A 23,029-nucleotide genomic window follows, 5' to 3' on the forward strand; every position below is an offset into this window, starting at 1 on the left:
AGCAATACATGCGTACTAACTGAAGTAATGCAGGTGTTTACATTGTTTTGTGCATGTGCCAGGTGCTAGAAATCTCAACGGTAGTACCAGTGTTTGGTAAGTCGGTTTAATAATACTTTCCTGAGGATATTTTTTCTCAAATTCCTACCCACCGCACAGACAACTGGTAGAGTAAGTTGAAAGGACCTTTGATTCAACATTCTGGCTTGAAGAGCTTGTGAGAGGAAATGTTCCAAACAACAACCAAAGGTATCACAGTCTGTCAGGCAACGCTCTCCCCAGCTCTAACCTCTCCCTTTCCCCATGCATCTTTCCCTATTCAAATTTCCTTTTTTCCTCCCTCTCCTCCTTTCATTCATTCTTTCACCATCTTCAGCACCCTCTCCCTCTCTCTGTGGTACTCCTCTCTCAAATCCTCCCTATCTCTGTGGCTATATCCTTGGACAGTGATGTGAAAGAGGTCCACACAGTTCCCTGAATATGCATCCCTGTGTGTGGCCCTGTTCACAATTTCTCTGGCCAATGAGATTGCCTCCTCCTCACTCAGGCTCCACCGGACCCCTCCATCCAGTAATGCATAGGCATAAGGCGAACCTGAGCCCACTGAGAAAAACTCTCCCTGCAGACGGGTGCCGTCACTGCACACATAGATGAGCTTTGGGCCACAACGATCACTGACAAGGGATATTGTCAGGTTCCCGTCAGTTACTGCATGTCTTGTTCTGTCACTGGCACTGCCAGTCAAGTCATCCTGCAAGAATCACTTGCAGACATTCCTGTCTCTTCAAGGGGTACTTTTGCTGGAGAGATGCTGTCTCTGCCTGATCCTATCCTATCAACGTTTTGTCCCCTGAATATCTACACCCTAACCTCCTCTACATCCGAGCCAGATAGAATGGCTGCCACACACACATCAGTCCCCTTAAATGGCTCCAACATATGAGTGAGGAGCTTGGCAGAGCTAGTGATTGACAAGCGGCAGCCGTGGCGTAACTGGTAAAGGCGGATCTCTCTAGCCAGGATTCTCTCCAATAGCATGCAGTCTGCACCACTGCCTGAAGTGGTGACCAGTAAATGGGAGTGGATGGGCAGGAGACAAGCCCTGAGCAGCTGGCATGTGTGTCTGCTGCTGCTATAACACCTCCTTGGAACAGAAAGGCCAGGGTTCCGTGAGACAAAGGGAATGGGCGGCGGGTGGGCGGTGATGAGGAGGTGGACAGGGAGGAAAGGGACGAGTGTCTGTTGTCACAGCAGAAAGAAACAGAGCTCTGAGGGGTAGGTATGAAAGAATGCAGAGGGACCCCTCCATCTTTCTCAGATTTAAATCCACCCCAAACAAGGCTCCTTTCCATCAGCCATGTCCAGGAGAGGAGTGATATCTCCCATAGGTCTACAGAGTGAGGCAGGAGTGTTCCACCTGTGAGACATCGGGGTGTCCTGAAAGCTACAGACGTCTTGTAAAGCGATTATGATTGTCTCTGGCTGATGGATTGTGGTTGACATCAATGCAATAAACGTTGATCACATAACAGACTCAATGTCCCGACAAAACAGATTCACTGTCCCTTGAGTTTGAGTAAAAGGTTGATGCTCAGTGCAATCTCTTAACAGGGAGAGGCAGTACAATTTAACATCTCAGAGAAACCCATAATCCAGAGAAACTGTCCATAGGATTGTTCTATTTTTCTCCCAGTGGAATCCATTTTTACGGCCTTGTATATGACAGTCTTGCTTAGTATTGACTCTCCCCAAATACAATGACAGTGAACTTGAAGTATTTTTATATAGGGGACTGACATACACACACACACACACACACACACACAAACACACACAGACAGACTGTTTTTACAAGCTTTTTGCTTGATTTGGCGATATATGATAGTGCTTCTGTTTTGATGGTGAGTAATATGATGCAGAGAAGCGACTCTACAAACACTAACTTACAGGGTCTATTCTGCTGAAGCAGCTTGTCAATGGAGCCACATTAGTGATGTGACACTTGCACTTGAATAAACATGTCCTCATTACATTTTGTGTTTCACATTAAATGTTATACCTATGAGTTATATTTGAAGGTAATTCAAATCATTATTTTGGGTCCCAAAAGCTCAAATGTTGGAATCGAAAGAGGAAGTGACGGTGCAAGGGAGGCAAACAAGCCGGCATCCTGACGATCAAATAAACCGCCTCTACCCTCCGTTCTATTGGCGAACAAACAATCACTAGAGAACAAACTGGACGAGCTCCGCTCGAGGCTATCCAGTCAATGCTACCTAAAGAACTGTAATATTCTATGTTTATTGGCGTTGTGGGTGAACCAGGACATGGATAATATATATTGAACAAAAATATAAACGCAACATGTAAAGTGTTGGTCCCATGTTTCATGAGCTGAAATAAAAAATCCCAGAAATGTTCCATAAGCACAAAAAGCTTGTTTCTCTCAAATGTTGTCTTTCTGTCTGAAGAGTGTTTCTGTCTATAATGAAGGCCTTTTGTGGGGAGAAACTCATTTTGATTGGCTTTCCCTCCCCAGTGGGTAGGACTGGCTGCCAAGTAGCCCTCCCAGGACCACCAATGGCTGCACCCCTGCCCAGTCATTTGAAATCCATAGATTAGGGCCTAATTAATTCATTTAAATTGACTGATTTCCTAATACAGTATGAACTGTAACTCAATAAAATCGTATACATTTTTGCATGTTGTGTTTATATTTTTGTTCAGTATACATCTCGCTGGTTTTCCAATGTTTGAACCAGGTTTTCCTATAGAATTTTGCCTGTGCTTAGCTCTATTCCGTTTATTTTTATTATTTAAAAAACTCTCTAATCCTTGCCGATGACAAGCATACCCATAACATGATGCAGCCACCACCATGCTTGAAACTATAAAGAGTGGTACTCAGTGATGTGTTGTGTTCGATTTGCCCCAAACATAATGCTTTGTATTCAGGACATAAAGTGAATTACTTTGCCACATTTTTTGCAGTTTTACTTTAGTGTCTTATTGCAAACAGGATGCATGTTTTGGAATATTTGTATTCTGTACAGGCTTACTTCTTTTCACTCTGTCAATTAGGTTAGTATTGTGGAGTAAATACAATGTTGTTGATCCAGCCTCAGTTTTCTCCTATCACATCAATCAAACTAACTGTTTTAAAGTCACAATTTACCTCATGGTGAAATCCCTGAGTGGTTTCCTTCCTTTCTGGCAAGGACTCCTGTATCTTTGAAGTGACTGGGTGTATGAATACACCATCTACCAATAGGTGCCCTTCTTTGCAATGCATTGGGAAACCTCCCTGATCTTTATGGTTGAGTCTGTGTATGAAATTCACTCCTCGATTAAGGGACCTTACAGATAATTGTGTGGGGTACAGAGATGAGGTAGTCATTCAAAAATCATGTTAAACACTAGTATTGCACACAGAGTGAGTGCATGCAACTTATTATGTTGCTTCTTAAGCACATTTTTACTCCTGATCTTATTTAGGCTTGCCATAACAAAGATGTTTGTTACTTATTAACTCATCTCAACCGCTCTGAGGCTGCATGGTCCTAAAGCACACCAATGCCACTTTTTGTATCACAATGCAATAATAAAACTGGGGGGGAACAAAAATGCAATTTCAGAATGTGTGTAGGAGGGGTCATGATGTTTATCTCCTTTCCCAGTTTCATCAACAAAGGGGGTTGTACCTAATGAAGTGAACACTGACCACTGGATCTATAGACTTTCCAGAATGTGTTCTGGGGAATACCCGGGGTATTAAACATTTGGCTGTAAGTGTTGAACAGTTCAATCTATTACCTCAGGAGATGGTACAATTCAGCTTGTCTGGGGATGACAAAGAAGGACTTCAACAAAGCCAAAGTAGAAAATGACTGGAAGGGGACTATTTGTTGTTAAATTAGAGACGTGTAAATAAAGGACTGTTGTGCCTTGTAACTGATGAAAGTCTGTTGAATGTCTGTGTTGTGTGAATATAAAACCAACTTTACCTCGGTCTCATACCTCTGCTCCAAATGTCCCACTGCGTCCCTTACAGCCCGCTTGCTTTCAACCGGAGCGAATCTATTTTTCAATCTCAAGGCTCAATCCCTCTACTCATCATTTAAACTTCTGTTGAAACCTCAGCTTCTTCAATTTATTAAAACATGGCATAATTAGTGTCATCCAAAAAACCCCACTAACAACACATTACCATTCACATACTGTCAACCCTCACCAAGTTGACATCCATCCTCCTTATCAATATCTTCATCAGCTGCAAAATCTGGATCCCTACAAATCAGCTTGGCTAGACTATCTGGACCCTCTCTTCCTATAATTATCCACCGCCATTGTCGCAACCCCTATTACTAGCCTTTTCAACCTCTCTTCGTATCGTCAGAGATTCCCAAAGATTGGAAAGCGCCTGAGGTCATCCCCCTCTTCAAAGGGGGAGTTACTCTAGACCCAAACTGTTACAGACCTATATCCATCCTGCCCTACCTTTCTAAAGTCTTCGAAAGCCAAGTGAACAAACAGATCACCGACCATTTTGAATCCTACCGCACCTTCTCTGCTATGCAATCCGGTTTCCGAGCTGGTCACGGGTGCACTGAGCCATGCTCAAGGACCTAAACAATATCATAACCGCCATCAATAAAAGACAGTACTGTGCAGCCGTCTTCATCGACCTGGCCAAGGCTTCGACTCTGTCAATCACCGTATTCTTATCGGCAGACTCAACAGCCTTGGTTTCTCTAATAACTTCCTCGCCTGGTTCACTAGCTACTTCTCAAATAGAGTACAGTGTGTCAAATGGGAGGGCCTGTTGTCCGGACCTCTGGCAGTCTCTATGGGGGTGCCACAGGGTTAAATTCTCGGGCCGACTCTTTTCTCTGTATATATCAATGATGTCGCTCTTGCTGCAGGTGATTCTTTGATCCACCTCTACGCAGACGACACCATTCTGTATACATCTGGCTCTTCTTTGGACACTGTGTTAACAAACCTCCAAACGAGCTTCAATGCCATACACCACTCCTTCCGTGGCCTCCAACTGCTCTTAAACGCTAGTAAAACTAAATGCATGCTCTTCAACCGATCGCTGCCCGCACCCACCCACCCGACTAGCATCACTACTCTGGACAGTTCTGACTTACAATATGTGGACAACTACAAATACCTATGTGTCTGGCTAGACTGTAAAATCTCCTTCCAGACTCATATTAAGCATCTCCAATCCAAAATGAAATCTAGAATCAGCTTCCTATTTTGCAACAAAGCATCCTTCACTCATGCTGCCAAACACACCCTCGTAAAACTGACTATCCTACCAATCCTTGACTTCGGCGATGTCATTTACAAAATAGCCTCCAACACTCTACTCAGAAAATTGGATGCAGTCTATCACAGTGCCATCCGTTTTGTCACCAAAGCCCCATATACTACCCACCAATGCAACCTGTATGCTCTCGTTGGCTGGCCATCGCTACATATTTGTTGCCAAACCCACTGGCTCCAGGTCATCTATAAGTCTTTGCTAGGTAAAGCCCCGCCTTATCTCAGCTCACTGGTCACCATAGCAACACCCACCCGTAGCATGCGCTCCAGCAGGTATATTTCACTGGTCATCCCCAAAGCCAACACCTCTTTTGGCCACCTTTCTTTCCAGTTCTCTGCTGCCAATGACTAGAACGAATTGCAAAAATCACTGAAGTTGGAGACGCATATCTCCCTCACTAACTTTAAGCATCAGCTGTCAGAGCAGCTTCCCGATCGCTGAAGCTGTACACAGCCCATCTGTAAATAGCCCATCCAACCAACTACCTACCTCATCCCATATTTGTTTTTATTTTTCTGCTATTTTGCACACCAGTATTTCTACTGGCACATCCTCATCTGCACATCTATCACTCCAGTGTTAATTGCTAAATTGTAATTACCTTGCCACTATGGTCTATTTATTGCCTTACCTCCTTACTTCATTTGCACACACTGCAAACAGATTTTTCTATTGTGTTTTTGACTGTACGTTTGTTTATCCCATGTGTAACTCTGTGTTGTTGTTTTTGTCGCACTGCTTTGCTTTATCTTGGCCAGGTCGCAGTTGTAAATGAGAACTTGTTCTCAACTGGCCTACCTGGTTAAATAAAGGTGAAATAAAAAATACATACCTAGTTAAGCTGCATTTGGCCCAGAACGGAGCGGCACGTTTTGCTCTTAATTGTAATCAGAGGGCTGATATAAATACTATGCATGCCATTTTCTTTTGGCTAAGAGACTGACTGCCTCACTTCTTATTTTTATAAGAAACATTAACGTGTTGAAAATCCCAAATTGTTTGCATAGTCAACTTACACACAGCTCTGACACACACCCTTATCCCACCAGATATGCCACCAGGGGTCTTTTCATAGTCCCCAAATCCAGAACAAATTCAAGAAAACATACAGTATTATATAGAGCCCTTATTACATGGAACTTCCTTCATCTCATATTGTGCTAATAAACAGCAAACCTGGTTTCAAAAAACAGATAAAGCAACACCTCGCAGCACAACTCCTTCCCCCTATTTGACCTAGATAGTTTGTGTGTATGCATTGATATGTAGGCTACGTGTGCCTTTTTAAAAATGTATGAAGTTCTCTCCTTGAGCTGTTCTTGTCTAATGATGTTCTGTATTATGTCATTCTGTATTATGTTTCATGTTTTGTGTGGACCCCAGGAAGAGTAGCTGCTGCTTTTGCAACAGCTAATGGGGATCCTAATAAAATACCAAATACGAAATACAAAAACGTATTACCAAGAAATCGCCTCGCTATTCATGTTGAATAAATTAGCCTTTCAATTTGAACTAAACAAGCTGCTAAATTGTTCAGTTTACATCGTAAAACAAACACTGGCTGCTGTATCTAGCTAAGCAAACCATGGTAATAGTTGAATTACAATCAGAAACACAGATTTTTGTCAGTACCATAGACCCAATGCTATTGAAATGACAAGTAAATCCCGCAAATAACCCAATTATAATGGTTTGCGGTCTTAACGTCTGGCACATAATAATGACACAATTACCAGAAAAGTGTTTCTTTGCAAAGATTTCACATGCACAAAGGGGATTTAGCAGTCAACGAGTTTTGGAAAGAGATCTGTTGAGGTCAATAAAAACAGATAATATTTTCCCTTGTGACATAATGAAATTACTTTATTACATCACATTTGCTCCACAATGATTATTAATTTGATGGAAAAACTTAATTCGTTTTTTTTATACGTCATTACAAGTTACATCTACATTCCGTCTTAATTCGCTCTAACTGTATGGGAAAAGGGTTTATTCGACAAATATTGCAACTCCTCTCTTAGTGCGAAAAAAAACTAATTATTAGGCCTTATGGGCAGTTTTCTTTAAATGTACTACCCGGGCGGAGAAAATCCCATAAGCTTTATATTTTCATTGTGTAAGTCAATTCCCCATACTTTTACCAAAAGTGGACATACCTTTACCTCCCAGATCCTGTAGACAGTCATATACTGCTTTAACCTTATCTCTATCAAATGATCCATAAAGAGAACACTCTGAACATTTCAGATTTTTTTTACACCCCTTACGTATGTCTACGTATGGGTTGTTTAAGTTGCATGTCATAATTATTCCCATTATTACTTTATCAAATCTCTAGTAATCGACTATACACACATACAATTCATCATATTTTCATATATTCACAGAATCTATATATAACATTAGAAATTCTTAGGTACTCGCATCAATCACTCCATATGCGTTTTCAACAACTCTCCGCCGCCACCAAGCAGCAAACATACTCCCAGCGGAACTCCAAAAACATTGGTTTCTCGGACATCTGTAACGCCCTGGCCATAGAGAGGGTTTTTTGTTCTCTATTTTTGGTTAGGCCAGGGTGTGACATGGGTGGGCGTTCTAGGTTTCTTTTTCTATGTTGGTGTGTTACGTTGTTTCGGCTGTGTATGGCTCTCAATCAGGAACAGCTGTAGATCGTTGTTGCTGATTGAGAGTCATACATAGGCAGCCTGTTTTTCCTTTGGGGATTGTGGGTGAATGTTTTCTGTTTAGTTTGTTCCTGACAGAACTGTTGCTGGTCATTTTTTGGTTCTTTTTGTATAGTGTTCATTCGGTTATTCAAATATCTTGTAAGATGAACACATCCTCCGCTGCACCTTGGTCTCATTTGAACGACGGCCGTTACAACATCAAGGACTCCCTAGCCTCTCAGAAAAACCTATAGAATTACCACTACTTCCCATACATATAAAATAAACATCCCGCACTCCATAAAACCCTGTGATATTCTATGATGGGAGTGATGGATGGAACCCCAAGATAACATTACAGTGGGGAGAACAAGTATTTGATACACTGCCGATTTTGCAGGTTTTCCTACTTACAAAGCATGTAGAGGTCTGTAATTTTTATCATAGGTACACTTCAACTGTGAGAGACGGAATCTAAAACAAAAATCCAGAAAATCACATTGTATGATTTTTAAGTAATTAATTTGCATTTTATTGCATGACATAAGTATTTGATACATCAGAAAAGCAGAACTTAATATTTGTTACAGAAACCTTTGTTTGCAATTACAGAGATCATACGTTTCCTGTAGTTCTTGACCAGGTTTGCACACACTGCAGCAGGGATTTTGGCCTACTCCTCCATACAGACCTTCTCCAGATCCTTCAGGTTTCGGGGCTGTCGCTGGGCAATACGGACTTTCAGCTCCCTCCAAAGATTTTCTATTGGGTTCAGGTCTGGAGACTGGCTAGGCCACTCCAGGACCTTGAGATGCTTCTTACGGAGTTGCCATGGTTGTGTGTTTCGGGTCGTTGTCATGCTGGAAGATCCAGCCACGACCCATCTTCAATGCTCTTACTGAGGGAAGGAGGTTGTTGGCCAAGATCTCGCGATACATGGCCCCATCCATCCTCCCCTCAATATGGTGCAGTCGTCCTGTCCCCTTAGCAGAAAAGCATCCCCAAAGAATGATGTTTCCACCTCCATGCTTCACGGTTGGGATGGTGTTCTTGGGGTTGTATTCATCCTTCTTCTTCCTCCAAACACGGCGAGTGGAGTTTAGACCAAAAAGCTCTATTTTTGTCTCATCAGACCACATGACCTTCTCCCATTCCTCCTCTGGATCATCCAGATGGTCACTGGCAAACTTCAGACGGGCCTGGACATGCGCTGGCTTGAGCAGGGGGACCTTGCGTGCGCTGCAGGATTTTAATCCATGACGGCGTAGTGTGTTACTAATGGTTTTCTTTGAGACTGTGGTCCCAGCTCTCTTCAGGTCATTGACCAGGTCCTGCCGTGTAGTTCTGGGCTGATCCCTCACCTTCCTCATGATCATTGATGCCCCACAAGGTGAGATCTTGCATGGAGCCCCAGACCGAGGGTGATTGACTGTCATCTTGAACTTCTTCCATTTTCTAATAATTGCGCCAACAGTTGTTGCCTTCTCACCAAGCTGCTTGCCTATTGTCCTATAGCCCATCCCAGCCTTGTGCAGGTCTACAATTGTATCCCTGATGTCCTTACACAGCTCTCTGGTCTTTGCCATTGTGGAGAGGTTGGAGTCTGTTTGATTGAGTGTGTGGACAGGTGTCTTTTATACAGGTAACGAGTTCAAACAGGTGTAGTTAATACAGGTAATGAGTGGGTTCCTCCAGAGCCCTGCAAAATGACCTCCAGCAGGCCACAAATGTGCATGTGCCTGCTCAAACGGTCAGAAACAGACTCCATGAGGGTGGTATGAGGGCCCGACGTCCACAGGTGGGGGTTGTGCTTACAGCCCAACACCGTGCAGGACATTTGGCATTTGCCAGAGAACACCAAGATTGGCAAATTCTCCACTGGTGCCCTGTGCTCTTCACGGATGAAAGCAGGTTCACACTGAGCACGTGACAGACCTGACAGAGTCTGGAGACGCCGTGGAGAACGTTCTGCTACCTGCAACATCCTCCAGCATGACCGGTTTGGCGGTAAATCAATCAAGGTGTGGGATGGCATTTCTTTGGGGGGCCGCACAGCCCTCCATGTGCTCGCCAGAGGTAACCTGACTGCCATTAGGTACCGAGATGAGATCCTCAGACCCCTTGTGAGACCATATGCTGGTGCGGTTGGCCCTGGGTTCCTCCTAATGCAAGACAATGCTAGACCTCATGTGGCTGGAGTGTGTCAGCAGTTCCTGCAAGAGGAAGGCATTGATGCTATGGACTGGCCCGCCCGTTCCCCAGACCTGAATCCAATTGAGCACATCTGGGACATCATGTCTCGCTCCATCCACCAACGCCATGTTGCACCACAGACTGTCCAGGAGTTGGCGGATGCTTTAGTCCAGGTCTGGGAGGAGATCCCTCAGGAGACCATCCGCCACCTCATCAGGAGCATGCCCAGGCGTTGTAGGGAGGTCATACAGGCACGTGGAGGCCACACACACTACTGTGTTGGATCAGCCTGTAGTGTGGTTTTCCACTTTAATTTTGAGTGTGACTCCAAATCCAGACCTCTATGGGTTGATAAATTGGATTTCCATTGATTATTTTGGTGTGATTTTGTTGTCAGCACATTCAACTATGTAAAGAAAAAAGTATTTAATAAGATTATTTATTTCATTCAGATCTAGGATGTGTTGTTTAAGTGTTCCCTTTATTTTTTATTTATATATGTGTGTGTGTGTGTGTGTGTGTGTGTGTGTGTGTGTGTGTGTGTGTGTGTGTGTGTGTGTGTGTGTGTGTGTGTGACCAGTACGACCATACATAATCTGGGCCGACAGTCAAAGGCACTTGCTTGCCCAACTTGGGGGAACTGTTGAGCTACTGTTAGAGGAAGTATGTCTGGAGTGACTTCCTGTCATTCTGGCCCCTATTGTCCTCACTCAGTTGCGACAGACTGAGGCAACCTTTTCACCCCCCCTCATACACACATACATAGGGTCACGTGTTTTGCAGATGCTTGCATGGGGTAGCTTGACTATATAAATGATCCTGTACTCATCACTCCATTTCACCTGCGTAGGTGGGGCGACCAGCCTCATTATAATACGTTTTTAATAAAAGTAATACCTTGATTGATCATTGATTTTGTCTCTCCTCATCATTAGTTTAAGGTAGAATTTCCACACACTTCCTTAATATTAGAGATCGAGCAACAGCTGTTGTTAACAAAGAGACACACACCACCACCCCTGAATTTAACCGAAAATGCCGTTCTGTCCTGCCGATGTATAGAAAATATGTATATTTTCCATGTCCTTGTTCAGCCACGAATCGGAGAAACATAGGATATTACAGTCTATAGATCACATTGCAGTCTGGATGTAGTCTATCACAGTGCCATCCGTTTTGTCACCAAAACCCCATACACTACCCACCATTGCGACCTGTACGCTCTCGTTGGTTGGCCCTCGCTTCATACTCGTCACCAAACCCACTGGCTACAGTTTATCTACAAGTCTCTGCTAGGAAAAGCCCCACCTTATCTCAGCTCACTGGTCACCATAGCAGCACCCACTCGTAGCATGCGCTCCAGCAGGTATATCTCACTGGTCACCCCCAAAGCCAATTCCTCCTTTGGCCGCCTTTCCTTCCAGTTCTCTGCTGCCAATGACTGGAATGAACTGCAAAAATCTCTGAAGCCGGAGACTCATATCTCCCTCACTAGCTTTAAGCACCAGCTGTCAGCGCAGCTCACAGATCACTGCACCTGTACATAGCCCATCTGTAAACAGCCCATCTATCTACCTACCTCATCCCCATACTGTATTTATTAATTTATCTTGCTCCTTTGCACCCCAGTATCACTACTTGCACATTCATCTTCTGCACATCTACCATTCCAGTGTTTAATTGCTATATTGTAATTACTTCGCCACCATGGCCTATTTATTGACTTAACTTACCTCATTTGCACTCACTGTATATAGACTTTTTGTTTTCTTTGTTCTACTGTATTATTGACTGTATGTTTTGTTTATTCCATGTGTAACTCTGTGATATTGTATGTGTCGAATTGCTATGCTTTATCTTGGCCAGGTCGCAGTTGCAAATGAGAACTTGTTCTCAACTAGCCTACCTGGTTACATAAATGTGAAATACATTTTTAAAAATTTAATTAAAAAAAAAATTGACAGGATAGTCTCGAACGGAGTTCGTGCAGTTTATTCTCCAGTGATTGCACGTTCGCCAATAGAATGGAGGGCAAAAGCATTTTATCAACTCACCGTCGAAGTCTCATCAGGTATCCCACACGCCAGCCTCTGTAATGCCGCCTCTTCCTTTTCCGAGTATCGGGCATTTGGTCCATGTCTAGGATGAGCAATATATCTTCTGCCTCCGACTCATTGAAGTAGAAATCCTCATCCAAATTGATTAGTGATCTCTGTTCTGATGTCCAGAAGCTCTTTTCAGTCATAGGAAGTGATGGCAGAAACATTACAAAAAACTTTAAGAAGAAGAAAAACACAAAAAATTGCACAATTGGTCAGGAGCTCGTAAAACGGCTGCTATTCTCTCCAGCACCATTTATCCATTCAACACACTAACACAATAAATGTAATTCTACATTTCAATGGGGGAAAAAAAACTAGTGATCACTCTGAGCTGTCAGTCAAATGCATGTGATCTAGTTGCTTTGATTATCAGAAGTGCCATTGGACTTCTTTAGGTACGCTTTTATGAACGTGTTGGATCACGTACAGCAACATCAACAAATTATTGTCATTGTTGCTAGCTACATTTCCATCCAGAATCACAACAACACACCTGCCATGTTTGAAAGCATCAAAACGACTGCATGCTGACTGATCTACAAATCACCTTGTATCATAAATAAGGACTCATTATTATTTGTAGATCAGTCAGTCAGTCACAATTTACCCATGACACATTGCAGTTTTGATCCTCTCGAACACGGCCACTTCCTTTAGCCCTATTGAAGCCTGCCATCATTTCCGTGACATTGTCAGCCAACCCCTCTGTAGGTGCTTTCAAGACAACTGGTGCCACTTTCAAAACAACTGGGAACTCGGAACTGGGAAATCTCTAACTTCCGTCTTCAGTGCGTTCAAAACAACTGGGAACAACTCAGACCGGGAAAAATCATTTAAACAATCATCCAACTCAGAATTCCAACTCAGGAACTCTGGCCTCATTCTAGATCTCCAACTTACCGACCAGAAGATCACTGACGTCATGATCTGACCTTGTATTTTTCAGAGCTCCCAGTTGTTTTGAACGCGGCATGGGAACTCATATACAGTCATTGGTCTGATCTCTAGAAAGAGGCCAGAGTGGCGCAGTCTAAGGTACTGCATCACAGTGCAAAAGGCATCACTACAGACCCTGGTTCGATTCCAGGCTGAATCACAACTGGCTGTGATTGGGAGTCCCATAGGGCGGCGCACAATTGAACCAGTGTCGTTAGGGTTTGGCTGTGGTAGGCCGTCATTGTAAATAGGGGGAAAAAACAAAGGGGGAACTGACTTGCCTTGTTAAAGAAAGGTTAAATAAAAACATTCCCGAATTGGCTGACCATTCAAAACGATTTTTCCAGTCGGAGCTATTTTTTTTTCTTCCGAATTCCCAGTTGTATTGAACGCACTGAAGTTGGAGATTGCCGAGTTCCCAATTATTTGGAACGCAGCGTATGTGATGAAGACGATCCCAAATGTTTTTCGAACAGCCTCAAACTAACATAATCTCACTGGACGTGCAAGTATCGCGACAGTTCTCGAAACGTGTGAAACTGCATTCCTGAGGAAGTCATTTTGACTCTCATCTCTAATGATAGCTAATACATAACCCGAGCCAAAATGGCGTCAGTTTCCCTTTTACTAAACTGCAACTCTCTTCTTTCCCATTCACTCGGCTGACGATGGCGTCCCACAGCACAGGAGGCAGGGTGTCCTGCGGGAGAGATTTGAGTTGTGTGCCCGAGGTTGCTGACACACTTGCGGCGGTGGCTAAACTTGGGTAAGTAAACTGTTTCGCTCCAGCAATTATTTGGGGGGAGGTGGAGGTCAATACAGGAGCCGACAATTCTAGTATATACCATTCGGCTTCATTTCTGCATGTGATGTTGCTAGCTATTTTACTCGTAGCTCGCTAGCTAGGTGAATTTTCCGGTGACGGTGAATTACCACGTGCACCATCACAATGGCTAACAACGAGATGATCCTCCTTACCACGACCTCAATATGATTTGATGAGAATACATTTGACAGTGGAGCCATGACGTTACTTGAATGTATTATCCAAGTAAATAACCTTAAACGTTTGTAGCTACAGCAATATGCCTAGCTACAGTCAACTTTACGCAAGAGCGTGAAGTTATTTCAATGGCCAGTTATCGTTATCAAGTCGTTGACTAAGTTGTGGTAAAGATGGGGCGAGGTATGTATGTTTCTACAAATATTTTTTGACACAGAGAGAAACTGTACTAGTTGTTCAGGCTCTAATTTTGTCTCATCTCGATTACTGTCCAGTAATGGTCAGGTGCAGCAAAGAAAGGCCGTGTAAAGCCGCAGCTGGCTCAAAACAAAGCAGCATGCCTTGCCCATATTAACTGCACACAAAGAACTAACATCAACAACACGCATGATAGTCATTCGTGGTTGAGGAGAAATGGACTACTTCTCTTCGAGTCTTTTTTAATAAACATCTGTGTGTTGAAAATGCCTAACTTGAGTAATATATTTGCGTACACTTCAAACAGACCCCGCCACTATGGGTTTCTTCGCTGTCCCAAAACCGATTTAATATTTCGTTGAGTTATGTATAGAGCCATATCGTCATGGAATGTTCTGCCACCAGAGGTTACTCAGGCAAAAAGCAAGTTTAGCTTTAAAACAACATCTTGTATCAGTGTCTCCTTTTTCTAAATATCTACTTTAACTGTACAGTGTATATATGCGTATGTGTGTGTATATACAGTACCAGTCAAAAGTTTGGAAACCTACTCATTCCAGGGTTTTTATTTTTACTATTTTCTATATTGTACAGTAATAGTGAAGACATCAAAACTATGAAATAACACATGGAATCATGTAGTAACCAATAAAGTGTTAATCAAATCAAAATATATTTTATATTTGAAATTCTTCAAAGTAGCCACCCTTTGCCTTGATGACAGCTTTACACACTCTTGGATGAGAAACCCTTGAGTGAGTAGGTGTGTCCAAACTTTTGACTGGTACTGTATATTAATTGTGTAAATATACAGTTGAAGTCAGAAGTTTACATACACCTTAGCTAAATACATTTAAACTTAGTTTTTCACAATCCCTAACATTTAATCCCAGTAAAAAATTCACTGTCTTAGGTCAGTTAGGATCACCACTTTATTGTAAGAATGTGAAATGTCAGAATAATAGTAGAGAATGATTTATTTCTGCTTTTATTTCTTTCATCGCAGTGGGTCAGAAGTTTACATACACTCAATTAGTATTTGGTAGCATTGCCTTTAAAATGTTTAACTTGGGTCAAACGTTTCGGGTAGCCTTCAACAAGCTTCCCACAATAAGTTGGGTGAATTTTGGCCCATTCCTCCTGACAGAGCTGGTGTAACTGAGTCAGGTTTGTAGGCCTCCTTGCTCGCACACGCTTTTTCAGTTCTGCCCACAAATTTTCTGATGGATTGAGGTCATGGCTTTGTGATGGCCACTCCAATACCTTGACTTTGTTGTCCTTAAGCCATTTTGCCACAACTTTGGTAGTATGCTTGGGGTCATTGTCCATTTGGAAGACCCATTTGCGACCAAGCTTTAACTTCCTGACTGATGTCTTGATGTTGCTTCAATATATCCACATAATTTTCAATCCTCATGATGCCATCTATTTTGTGAAGTACACCAGTCCCTCCTGTAGAAAACATGATGCTGCCACCGCCATACTTCATGGTTGGGATGGTGTTCTTCGGCTTGCAAGCCTCCCCTTTTCCTCCAAACATAACAATGGTCATTATGGCCAAACAGTTGTATTTTTGTTTCATCAGACCAGAGGACATTTCTCCAAAAAGTACTGTCTTTGTCCCCATGTGCAGTTGCAAATTGTAGTCTGGCTTTTTTATGGCGGTTTTGGAGCAGTGGCTTCTTCCTTACTGAGCGGCCTTTCAGGTTATGTCGATATAGGATTTGTTTTACTGTGGATATAGATACTTTTGTGCCGGTTTCCTCCAGCATCTTCACACGGTCCTTGGATGTTGTTCTGGAATTGATTTGCACTTTTCGCACCTAAGTACGTTCATCTCTAGGAGACAGAACGTGTCTCCCAGGCATTTGGAAATTGCTCCCAAGGATGAACCAGACTTGTGGAGGTCTACAATTGTTTTTCTGAGGTCTTGGCTGATTTCCTTTGATTTTCCCATGATGTCAAGCAAAGAGGCACTGAGTTTGAAGGTAGGCTGTGAAATACATCCACAGGTACACCTCCAATTGACTCAAATGATGTCAATTAGCCTATCAGAAGCTTCTAAATGCATTATATTTTCTTGGAATTTTCCCAGCTGTTTAAAGGCACAGTCAACTTAGTGTATGTATACTTCTGGCCCACTGGAATTGTGATACAGTGAAATAATCTGTCTGTAAACAATTGTTGGAAAAATTACTTGTCATGCACAAAGTAGATGTCCTAACCGACTTGCCAAAATTATAGTTTGTTAACAAGATATTTTTGGAGTGGTTGAAAAATGATTTTTAATGACTCCAACCTAACTGTATGTAAACTTCCAACCTTAACTGTAATTTGTGTCTTTTCAACAAGTTTTATTTTTATTGAATTTTAATGTAATATCTTATTTTCTTGTCTAACTGTTCTGTACTTTGTCATGTATTTGTATGTTTTATGTGGACCCTAGGAAAAGTAGCTGCTGCATGTACAGTAACTAATGGGGATCCTAATAAAATAAACTAACGTTAGATCATGTGTCAACTAATGTGTCCCATTTGTCACTTTCTCTTTCAGGTTTGACTTCCTGTGCATGCCCCTCTTCCACCCGAGGTTCAGGAGGGAGTTTGAGTTGGACCCAGCCAAAGTCCGATCAGGAGCCCATACGCGCTCTGACCTTCTGCTCTGTGGGAGAGGTGAGGAGGCTACCTGTATTCATACTGACCTCAATGGTAGACAGTTCATTCTCATGCACATGCCCCAGTTCCACTGAGCACAGGAGCATCTACTTACAGGGCCATCTAATGGCTCTATAGTATGTATATTTAATTAAGTATCAGGATATTGAATTTCACTTCCTTACCCAGACTGGAACACTCTGGTTGTTGGAAAGCTTTCTTCATGGATTGAGACCGACTCAGAGGTGGAGACAGAACGCAGGAATTCAGAAGCGGTGAGTTGGACAGACTTTGGGTGTGTTCATTAACTTCCAACGTAGCAAACAGTTGCAAAACATTTCCCAAAATAACTTTTTGCAATGAGAACAATTGTTTATTTTGGAAAAACTCCTGGATCCCTCCACATTTTCTTCTGTTTGGCTCTGTTTGGTTTAGCGAATGTTCGTGAACTAAGAAAAGTTCAAGCAGAAAGTTTTAAACATCTTAGCTACAAGTTGAATTGTTGCTCTCTCCTGCCATCCCTCTGTCCTGTCTCAGGCACTGGTACAGGAGCTGAACTTTTCAGCATATCTGGGTCTGCCAGCCTTCATGGTCCCTCTGAAGGGCCCTCACTGTGCCAACCTGGCCCGCGTGCTGCTCAACCACATCCAGACGGGACACCACTCCTGCATGGTGACTACAGCACTCAAGCATTCTCTATCTATAGCGTATACGAATTAGAACTAATTCTTAATCCTTGACGTATATTGTGACGGGCAATGTTAAGGTAAATCGGTTAACTTAAAACTAAGCAACTGGATTGTTTCATATCAGTTTTGGATCCGGGTCCCCCTGATTTCCGCTGACGACATGCGTGATGACATCATCGAGAACGAGCCTACGAAACACACAGATGATGGCAGTGATGACGAGAAGACCTGGGCCTGGTAAGTATTGTTCTCTGACCAGGGCCTGCAGAATTTTTTGTTTTAGTTTCTGTTTTAAATGTACCTTCGGTTTTTCCTTTTTCAGGTGGCATTCATTCAGAACTCTTTGTGACTACAACAAGAGAATCTGTTTAGGTAAGGGAGCAGGACGGGGAAACATGATGGGGTGGTGTTGACAAACTGATAAGTAATTGATTTGGTCACATTTGTTCCTGATTTGTCTTCCCTTCCTTTTGCTGAAGCCATTGAGGTTGGAGAAAACATGCCCTCCGACGCTGTGATTGACAAGTGGCTTGGGGAGCCAATCAAAGCAGCCGTTCTTCCCACCAGCATCTTTTTGACCAATAAGAAAGGGTTCCCAGTCCTTTCAAAACCCCACCAGAAAATCATCTTCCGTCTCTTCAAGGTACTGTAAATTCTAGGCTATGGCAATTGTTATAGCAAATAAGTGTTTTATCTTCACTCTGTCCTTTAATATGTATTTTACAAAACATTTTCTCTTCTCCCAGCTTGAGGCCCAGTTCATCTTCACTGGCACCAGTCGTCACAGTGAGAAGGACTTCCGCTCCTACCTGCAGTACCTTGAATATCTCAACCAGAACCGCCCTGCCCCTAATGCCTATGAACTGTTTGCCAAGGGTTACGAGGATTACCTACAGTCTCCTCTCCAGGTATGTGTGTTGAGGTTTGCAAATAGTCATACCTACAGTACCAGTCAAAAGTTTGGACACCTACTCATTCCAGGGTCTTTATTTTTACTATTTTCTACATTGTAGAATAATAGTGAAGACATCAAAACTATGAAATAAATAATGCCAAGATGTCATCTAGGTAAAGGGTGTCTACTTTGTAGAATCTCAAATCTTAAATATGTTTTGATTTGCTTAACGCTTTTTTTTGGTTACTACATGATTCCATATGTGTTATTTCATAGTTTTGAGGTCTTCACTGTTATTCTACAATGTAGAAAATAGTTGAAATAAAGACCCTGGAATGAGTAGGTGTGTCCAAACTTTGACTGGTACTGTATATTGTAGTGATGGGCGGGGAATTGATCTTTTGCAATTTTGGCCAATATTATATTGTTACTTTGACGCCAAGTAAAAAATAAATTGTATTTTTGTATTATTTTTAGCTAGGTCGCGTTAGCGAGCGTTAGTTGGCTGTACCTGCGCCAAAACGCAGGTATTTTTCATCCTATAGCTTGTTCTCAGTCTTTTTAAATTGAGCCAACCTTTTCAGAACTTATTTCCCTGACTGATCAAAACAAATTTTCTCATCTCTGTAGCAGACATACAGAGTGCAATATGTTTAACGTATCGCATCACAATACTTACAGAATCGTGAGAATCGCAATACATATCGTATCGGCACCTAAGTATCGTGATCGTATCGTGAGGTCCCTGGCAATTCCCAGCCCTATTATTTTGTTTGTGTGTATGCATTGGATTCTTTCTCTAATTGTTCTCTTCCCATTAGCCCCTCATGGACAATCTGGAGTCTCAGACCTATGAAGTGTTTGAGAAGGATCCCATCAAATACTCCCAGTACCAGCAGGTAAGGAGCCTTTGACACAGATGTCTTCCCATTCTAATACATTGTAACAGCTAGCAATGGTGCTGTGGCTGGTAGGGTAATATAATGAAGTACTGATTGGGTTCTCCTGATCTTTCTGCAGGCTGTGTACAAGTGTCTGCTCGACAGAGTCCCGGAGGAGCAGAAGGCGACCAATACACAGTGAGTAGCTCCAACACCTACCTGTCTGTCATCTCTCTTAGTATCTCTTCTCCTGACAATGACCTTCCCCCTCTGTATCTGGTGCGTAACAGTATGTATGCTCTGTGACCTTAGAGTTTTGATGGTGCTGGGGGCTGGGAGAGGTCCTCTGGTCAATGCCTCCCTGCGTGCTGCCAAGCAGGCTGACAGGAAGCTCCGTATCTACGCTGTGGAAAAGAACCCCAACGCCGTTGTCACGTGAGTGAACTCGCTGACCCTCTAATTGGGTTTCCATTGTTCACCAACCTCATTCAAGGAGATTATAGAACTCCTTTTCAACGTAGTTTCATTAATGTAATCATTTAATTCATGTATTACGAGTAATCGCCCAGTTAGGTTTAATACATTCTGGCAGGTAAATTACAAGACTATAATGGGACGGTTGGCAACGTTAATCTCCATTGAGCTCCATCTTCTATCTGTCTGTGAGACTGATCCTGCCACTCTCTCCCAGGCTTGAGAACTGGAAGTTTGAGGAGTGGGGCGATCAGGTCACCGTGGTGTCGTGTGACATGAGGGAGTGGGCGGCACCTGAGAAGGCGGACATCATCGTCAGCGAGCTGCTCGGGTCCTTCGGGGACAACGAGCTGTCCCCGGAGTGTCTAGATGGAGCACAGCACTTTCTCAAAGGTAGGGGTAAATATTGCACTTCTGCAGTGCACCTCGTTGATATTGAAATGTCACACTACTTACTAAAGAGCGGTGAAAGGGCCATCTCTTCGCTGTCGGATGACAACCTCGTAAGCAGTAACTCCACTCATTGTACTCTGAACATTTCATGACAAAGTTAATAAATTGCTTCTGAAATGTCATTGTATATTTGGAAAATAATGGGAAAATATGGACTTTTTTTTCTCTCCATTTACTGAAAAGTTTGTTTTGGAGATGAGAGGTTTTCACCAGACAGTGATGATATATATCATAATTTTAATTGTCATTCAATGCACTTTTTTGCCTATACCCTCTCTCATCCAAACTTGTCCCGATTTATCTCGTTCCTCAGATGGTGGGGTTAGCATCCCCTGTTCCTACACCTCTTTCCTGGCCCCCCTCTCCTCCTCCAAGCTGTATAATGAGGTTAGGGGTTGCAGGGAGCGAGACAAGGACCCCGAGTGTCACTTTGAGACCCCCTACGTCGTCAGACTCCACAACTTCCACCAGCTGGCTGAGCCCAAAGCCTGCTTCACCTTTGTACACCCCACCACAGGTAACATACACGCGTCAAACCCCCTTGCATGGCTAATGCTTACACACCAACACTCACACATCCCACCATAGGTAATACACAAACCCTAGCTAACACCGGGTAACGATCACACAAGATATGTAATAAATGCACTTTTCTTTCCTTTTTAGATATGAACAACAATAGGTATCAGTGCCTTAGATTCTCTGTGGGATGTAACACAGTGCTGCATGGCTTTGCTGGATACTTCGAGACCACTCTCTACGGAGACGTCACACTCAGTAAGTACCAAGAGTGGGAATGGTGATTGTTTTGACATATAAGATGGATGGATATCGTTAACATCAATGTGTGTGTCTGTTTGGTCAAGGTATCAAGCCAGAGACCCACTCTCCCGGAATGTTCTCCTGGTTCCCCATCCTGTTCCCTCTCAAAGTAAATTGACTGTCATGTAAAATGTATACTTTACATTTAGCACATTTTTATTACCCAAAAGAATGTAGTGTATTTTGACCCGTTTCTTCCACCTGCAGCAACCGATCCCTGTGACGCGGGATGATGACGTCGTGGTGAGGTTCTGGAGGTGTAACAATGGGAAGAAGGTGTGGTATGAGTGGGCCGTGACAGAGCCCTCATGCTCTGCTATCCACAACCCAGCAGGAAGATCCTACACCATCGGCCTGTGAAGACCTCGCACACACTCTCATACTCGCATATACTCACACACATATACATACATATATATATATATATATATATATATATATATATATATATACAGACACACACATACAGACACAATTAAACAGGCACTTCGTTGCTAATGAAGTGCAGGTAGTTTCTCACAAAATGTCCAGCATTTCACCAATTGGTCTGTAATAATGAGCCTGCTCATACCATGAAACATACGGATCACGACCAGGATCACGGTGACGCTTTAGATCTGCGAATGAGAATCAAATCAATGGTTTAGATGGGACCGAGTCTATTTTACAGTATTGTTAAGAGGAGTCAGTTTCAGGCATGGACTATCATTCAAATACAATGTTTACTGAGATTAAGTTACTTGTATAGCAGACAGTCAAGATATCTTTTAGAGAGTGGATCTCATAGACTGTCAGCCTTTTCTGTCTACGTGGGTCGTCATCCGTCCTCCCTCTGAAGATGTTTTTTATATTGTTTCAGTCACCTGGCATCACAGTCAGACTTGCCAACAGGACATCAGCCTTACTGACAACCACACCTGGGTCAAACATGCACTTGTTTTCAATCAAATACTTTAGGTGCGCATGATTTAATGTGCACGACCCAATAGAATAGTCCCAAAAACGTGAACTTTGGCATGCTGAGCAAGCTAAATCAAGCGCACCTCAAGTATCTGAAAGAGTACAAGTATTTATTTGGTCTAGGTCTGCTGAGCACACATTCCAAGCTAGAACTCGGATGAGATGGCTCTAAATTGTCACTCAACACTTACCTGGTTACAACTCCGATACTGCAGGGTGTATGTTTTTCGGGTGTTCATTTTCAATTTTTGTCTGAGCCATGTTGTCAATAAAGACAATAATGCTAGCTATTTGCTGCTCTGCACCGTTTGTATGTGCTTCATTGACTTACTTATTTAGCATGTCCCCTCCATGAGTAAAATGGCAGGCTGTGACAAGGTCCCTATTCCATTGCCAAGCATATATCAAAAGCTATTTGGAATTTCAAACATGAATGCACACTTGTACACAAATGTATGTCTATAAAATATATCCTCATCCTAGTGTGTATAAAATATATCCTCATCCTAGTGTCTTCTCAACAGACTATACCATTGAATGTACTACTGATTTGTGTAGTGTCCAGTAGGAGAGGGCAGGATGCCATATTGGCATTGAATGTGATGTGCATTAGAGGTAAACCTATCAAAAGGGCGTTAGGTAGCCTTGCGGTTAGAGCGTTGGGCCAGTAACCGAAAGGTCGCTAATATAAACTCAGACAAAAAAGAAACACACACTTTATTTTCAGCAAACTTAACGTGTAAATATTTGTATGAACATTCA

At 42.7% G+C, this 23,029-nt stretch overlaps 2 protein-coding genes across 5 annotated transcripts; one reads left to right on the forward strand and one right to left on the reverse strand.

The window, feature by feature from the left end:
• Positions 1-347: 347 nt before the first annotated feature.
• LOC115169172 (proteasome subunit beta type-11) lies at positions 348-1,352 on the reverse strand. The gene is given in 3 exon segments (XM_075074266.1): positions 348-800; positions 863-1,085; positions 1,088-1,352. Coding segments are annotated over 3 exon segments (933 nt in total). The 3' UTR covers positions 348-355.
• Positions 1,353-13,809: 12,457 nt separating this feature from the next.
• On the forward strand, positions 13,810-22,568 carry prmt5 (protein arginine methyltransferase 5). 4 transcript variants are annotated; one of them, XM_029725140.1, is made up of 17 exons: positions 13,810-14,004; positions 16,993-17,111; positions 17,283-17,368; positions 17,631-17,765; positions 17,907-18,019; positions 18,105-18,154; positions 18,262-18,425; positions 18,529-18,690; positions 19,499-19,576; positions 19,698-19,756; positions 19,871-19,993; positions 20,250-20,425; positions 20,799-21,002; positions 21,152-21,262; positions 21,346-21,416; positions 21,515-21,708; positions 21,739-22,568. In XM_029725140.1, exons 1-16 carry the CDS (start codon positions 13,907-13,909, stop codon positions 21,665-21,667), a joined length of 1,902 nt encoding a protein of 633 aa, XP_029581000.1. In that variant the 5' UTR covers positions 13,810-13,906; the 3' UTR covers positions 21,668-21,708; positions 21,739-22,568. The 4 variants fall into 4 exon arrangements, with proteins under 4 accessions (XP_029581000.1, XP_029580999.1, XP_029581001.1 ...); XM_029725139.1 differs by having other exon boundaries at positions 21,743-22,568; XM_029725141.1 differs by having other exon boundaries at positions 21,747-22,568.
• Positions 22,569-23,029: the final 461 nt, after the last annotated feature.

Source organism: Salmo trutta, chromosome 31, assembly GCF_901001165.1.
Source record: "Salmo trutta chromosome 31, fSalTru1.1, whole genome shotgun sequence".
Classification (NCBI taxonomy): Eukaryota; Metazoa; Chordata; class Actinopteri; order Salmoniformes; family Salmonidae; genus Salmo; species Salmo trutta.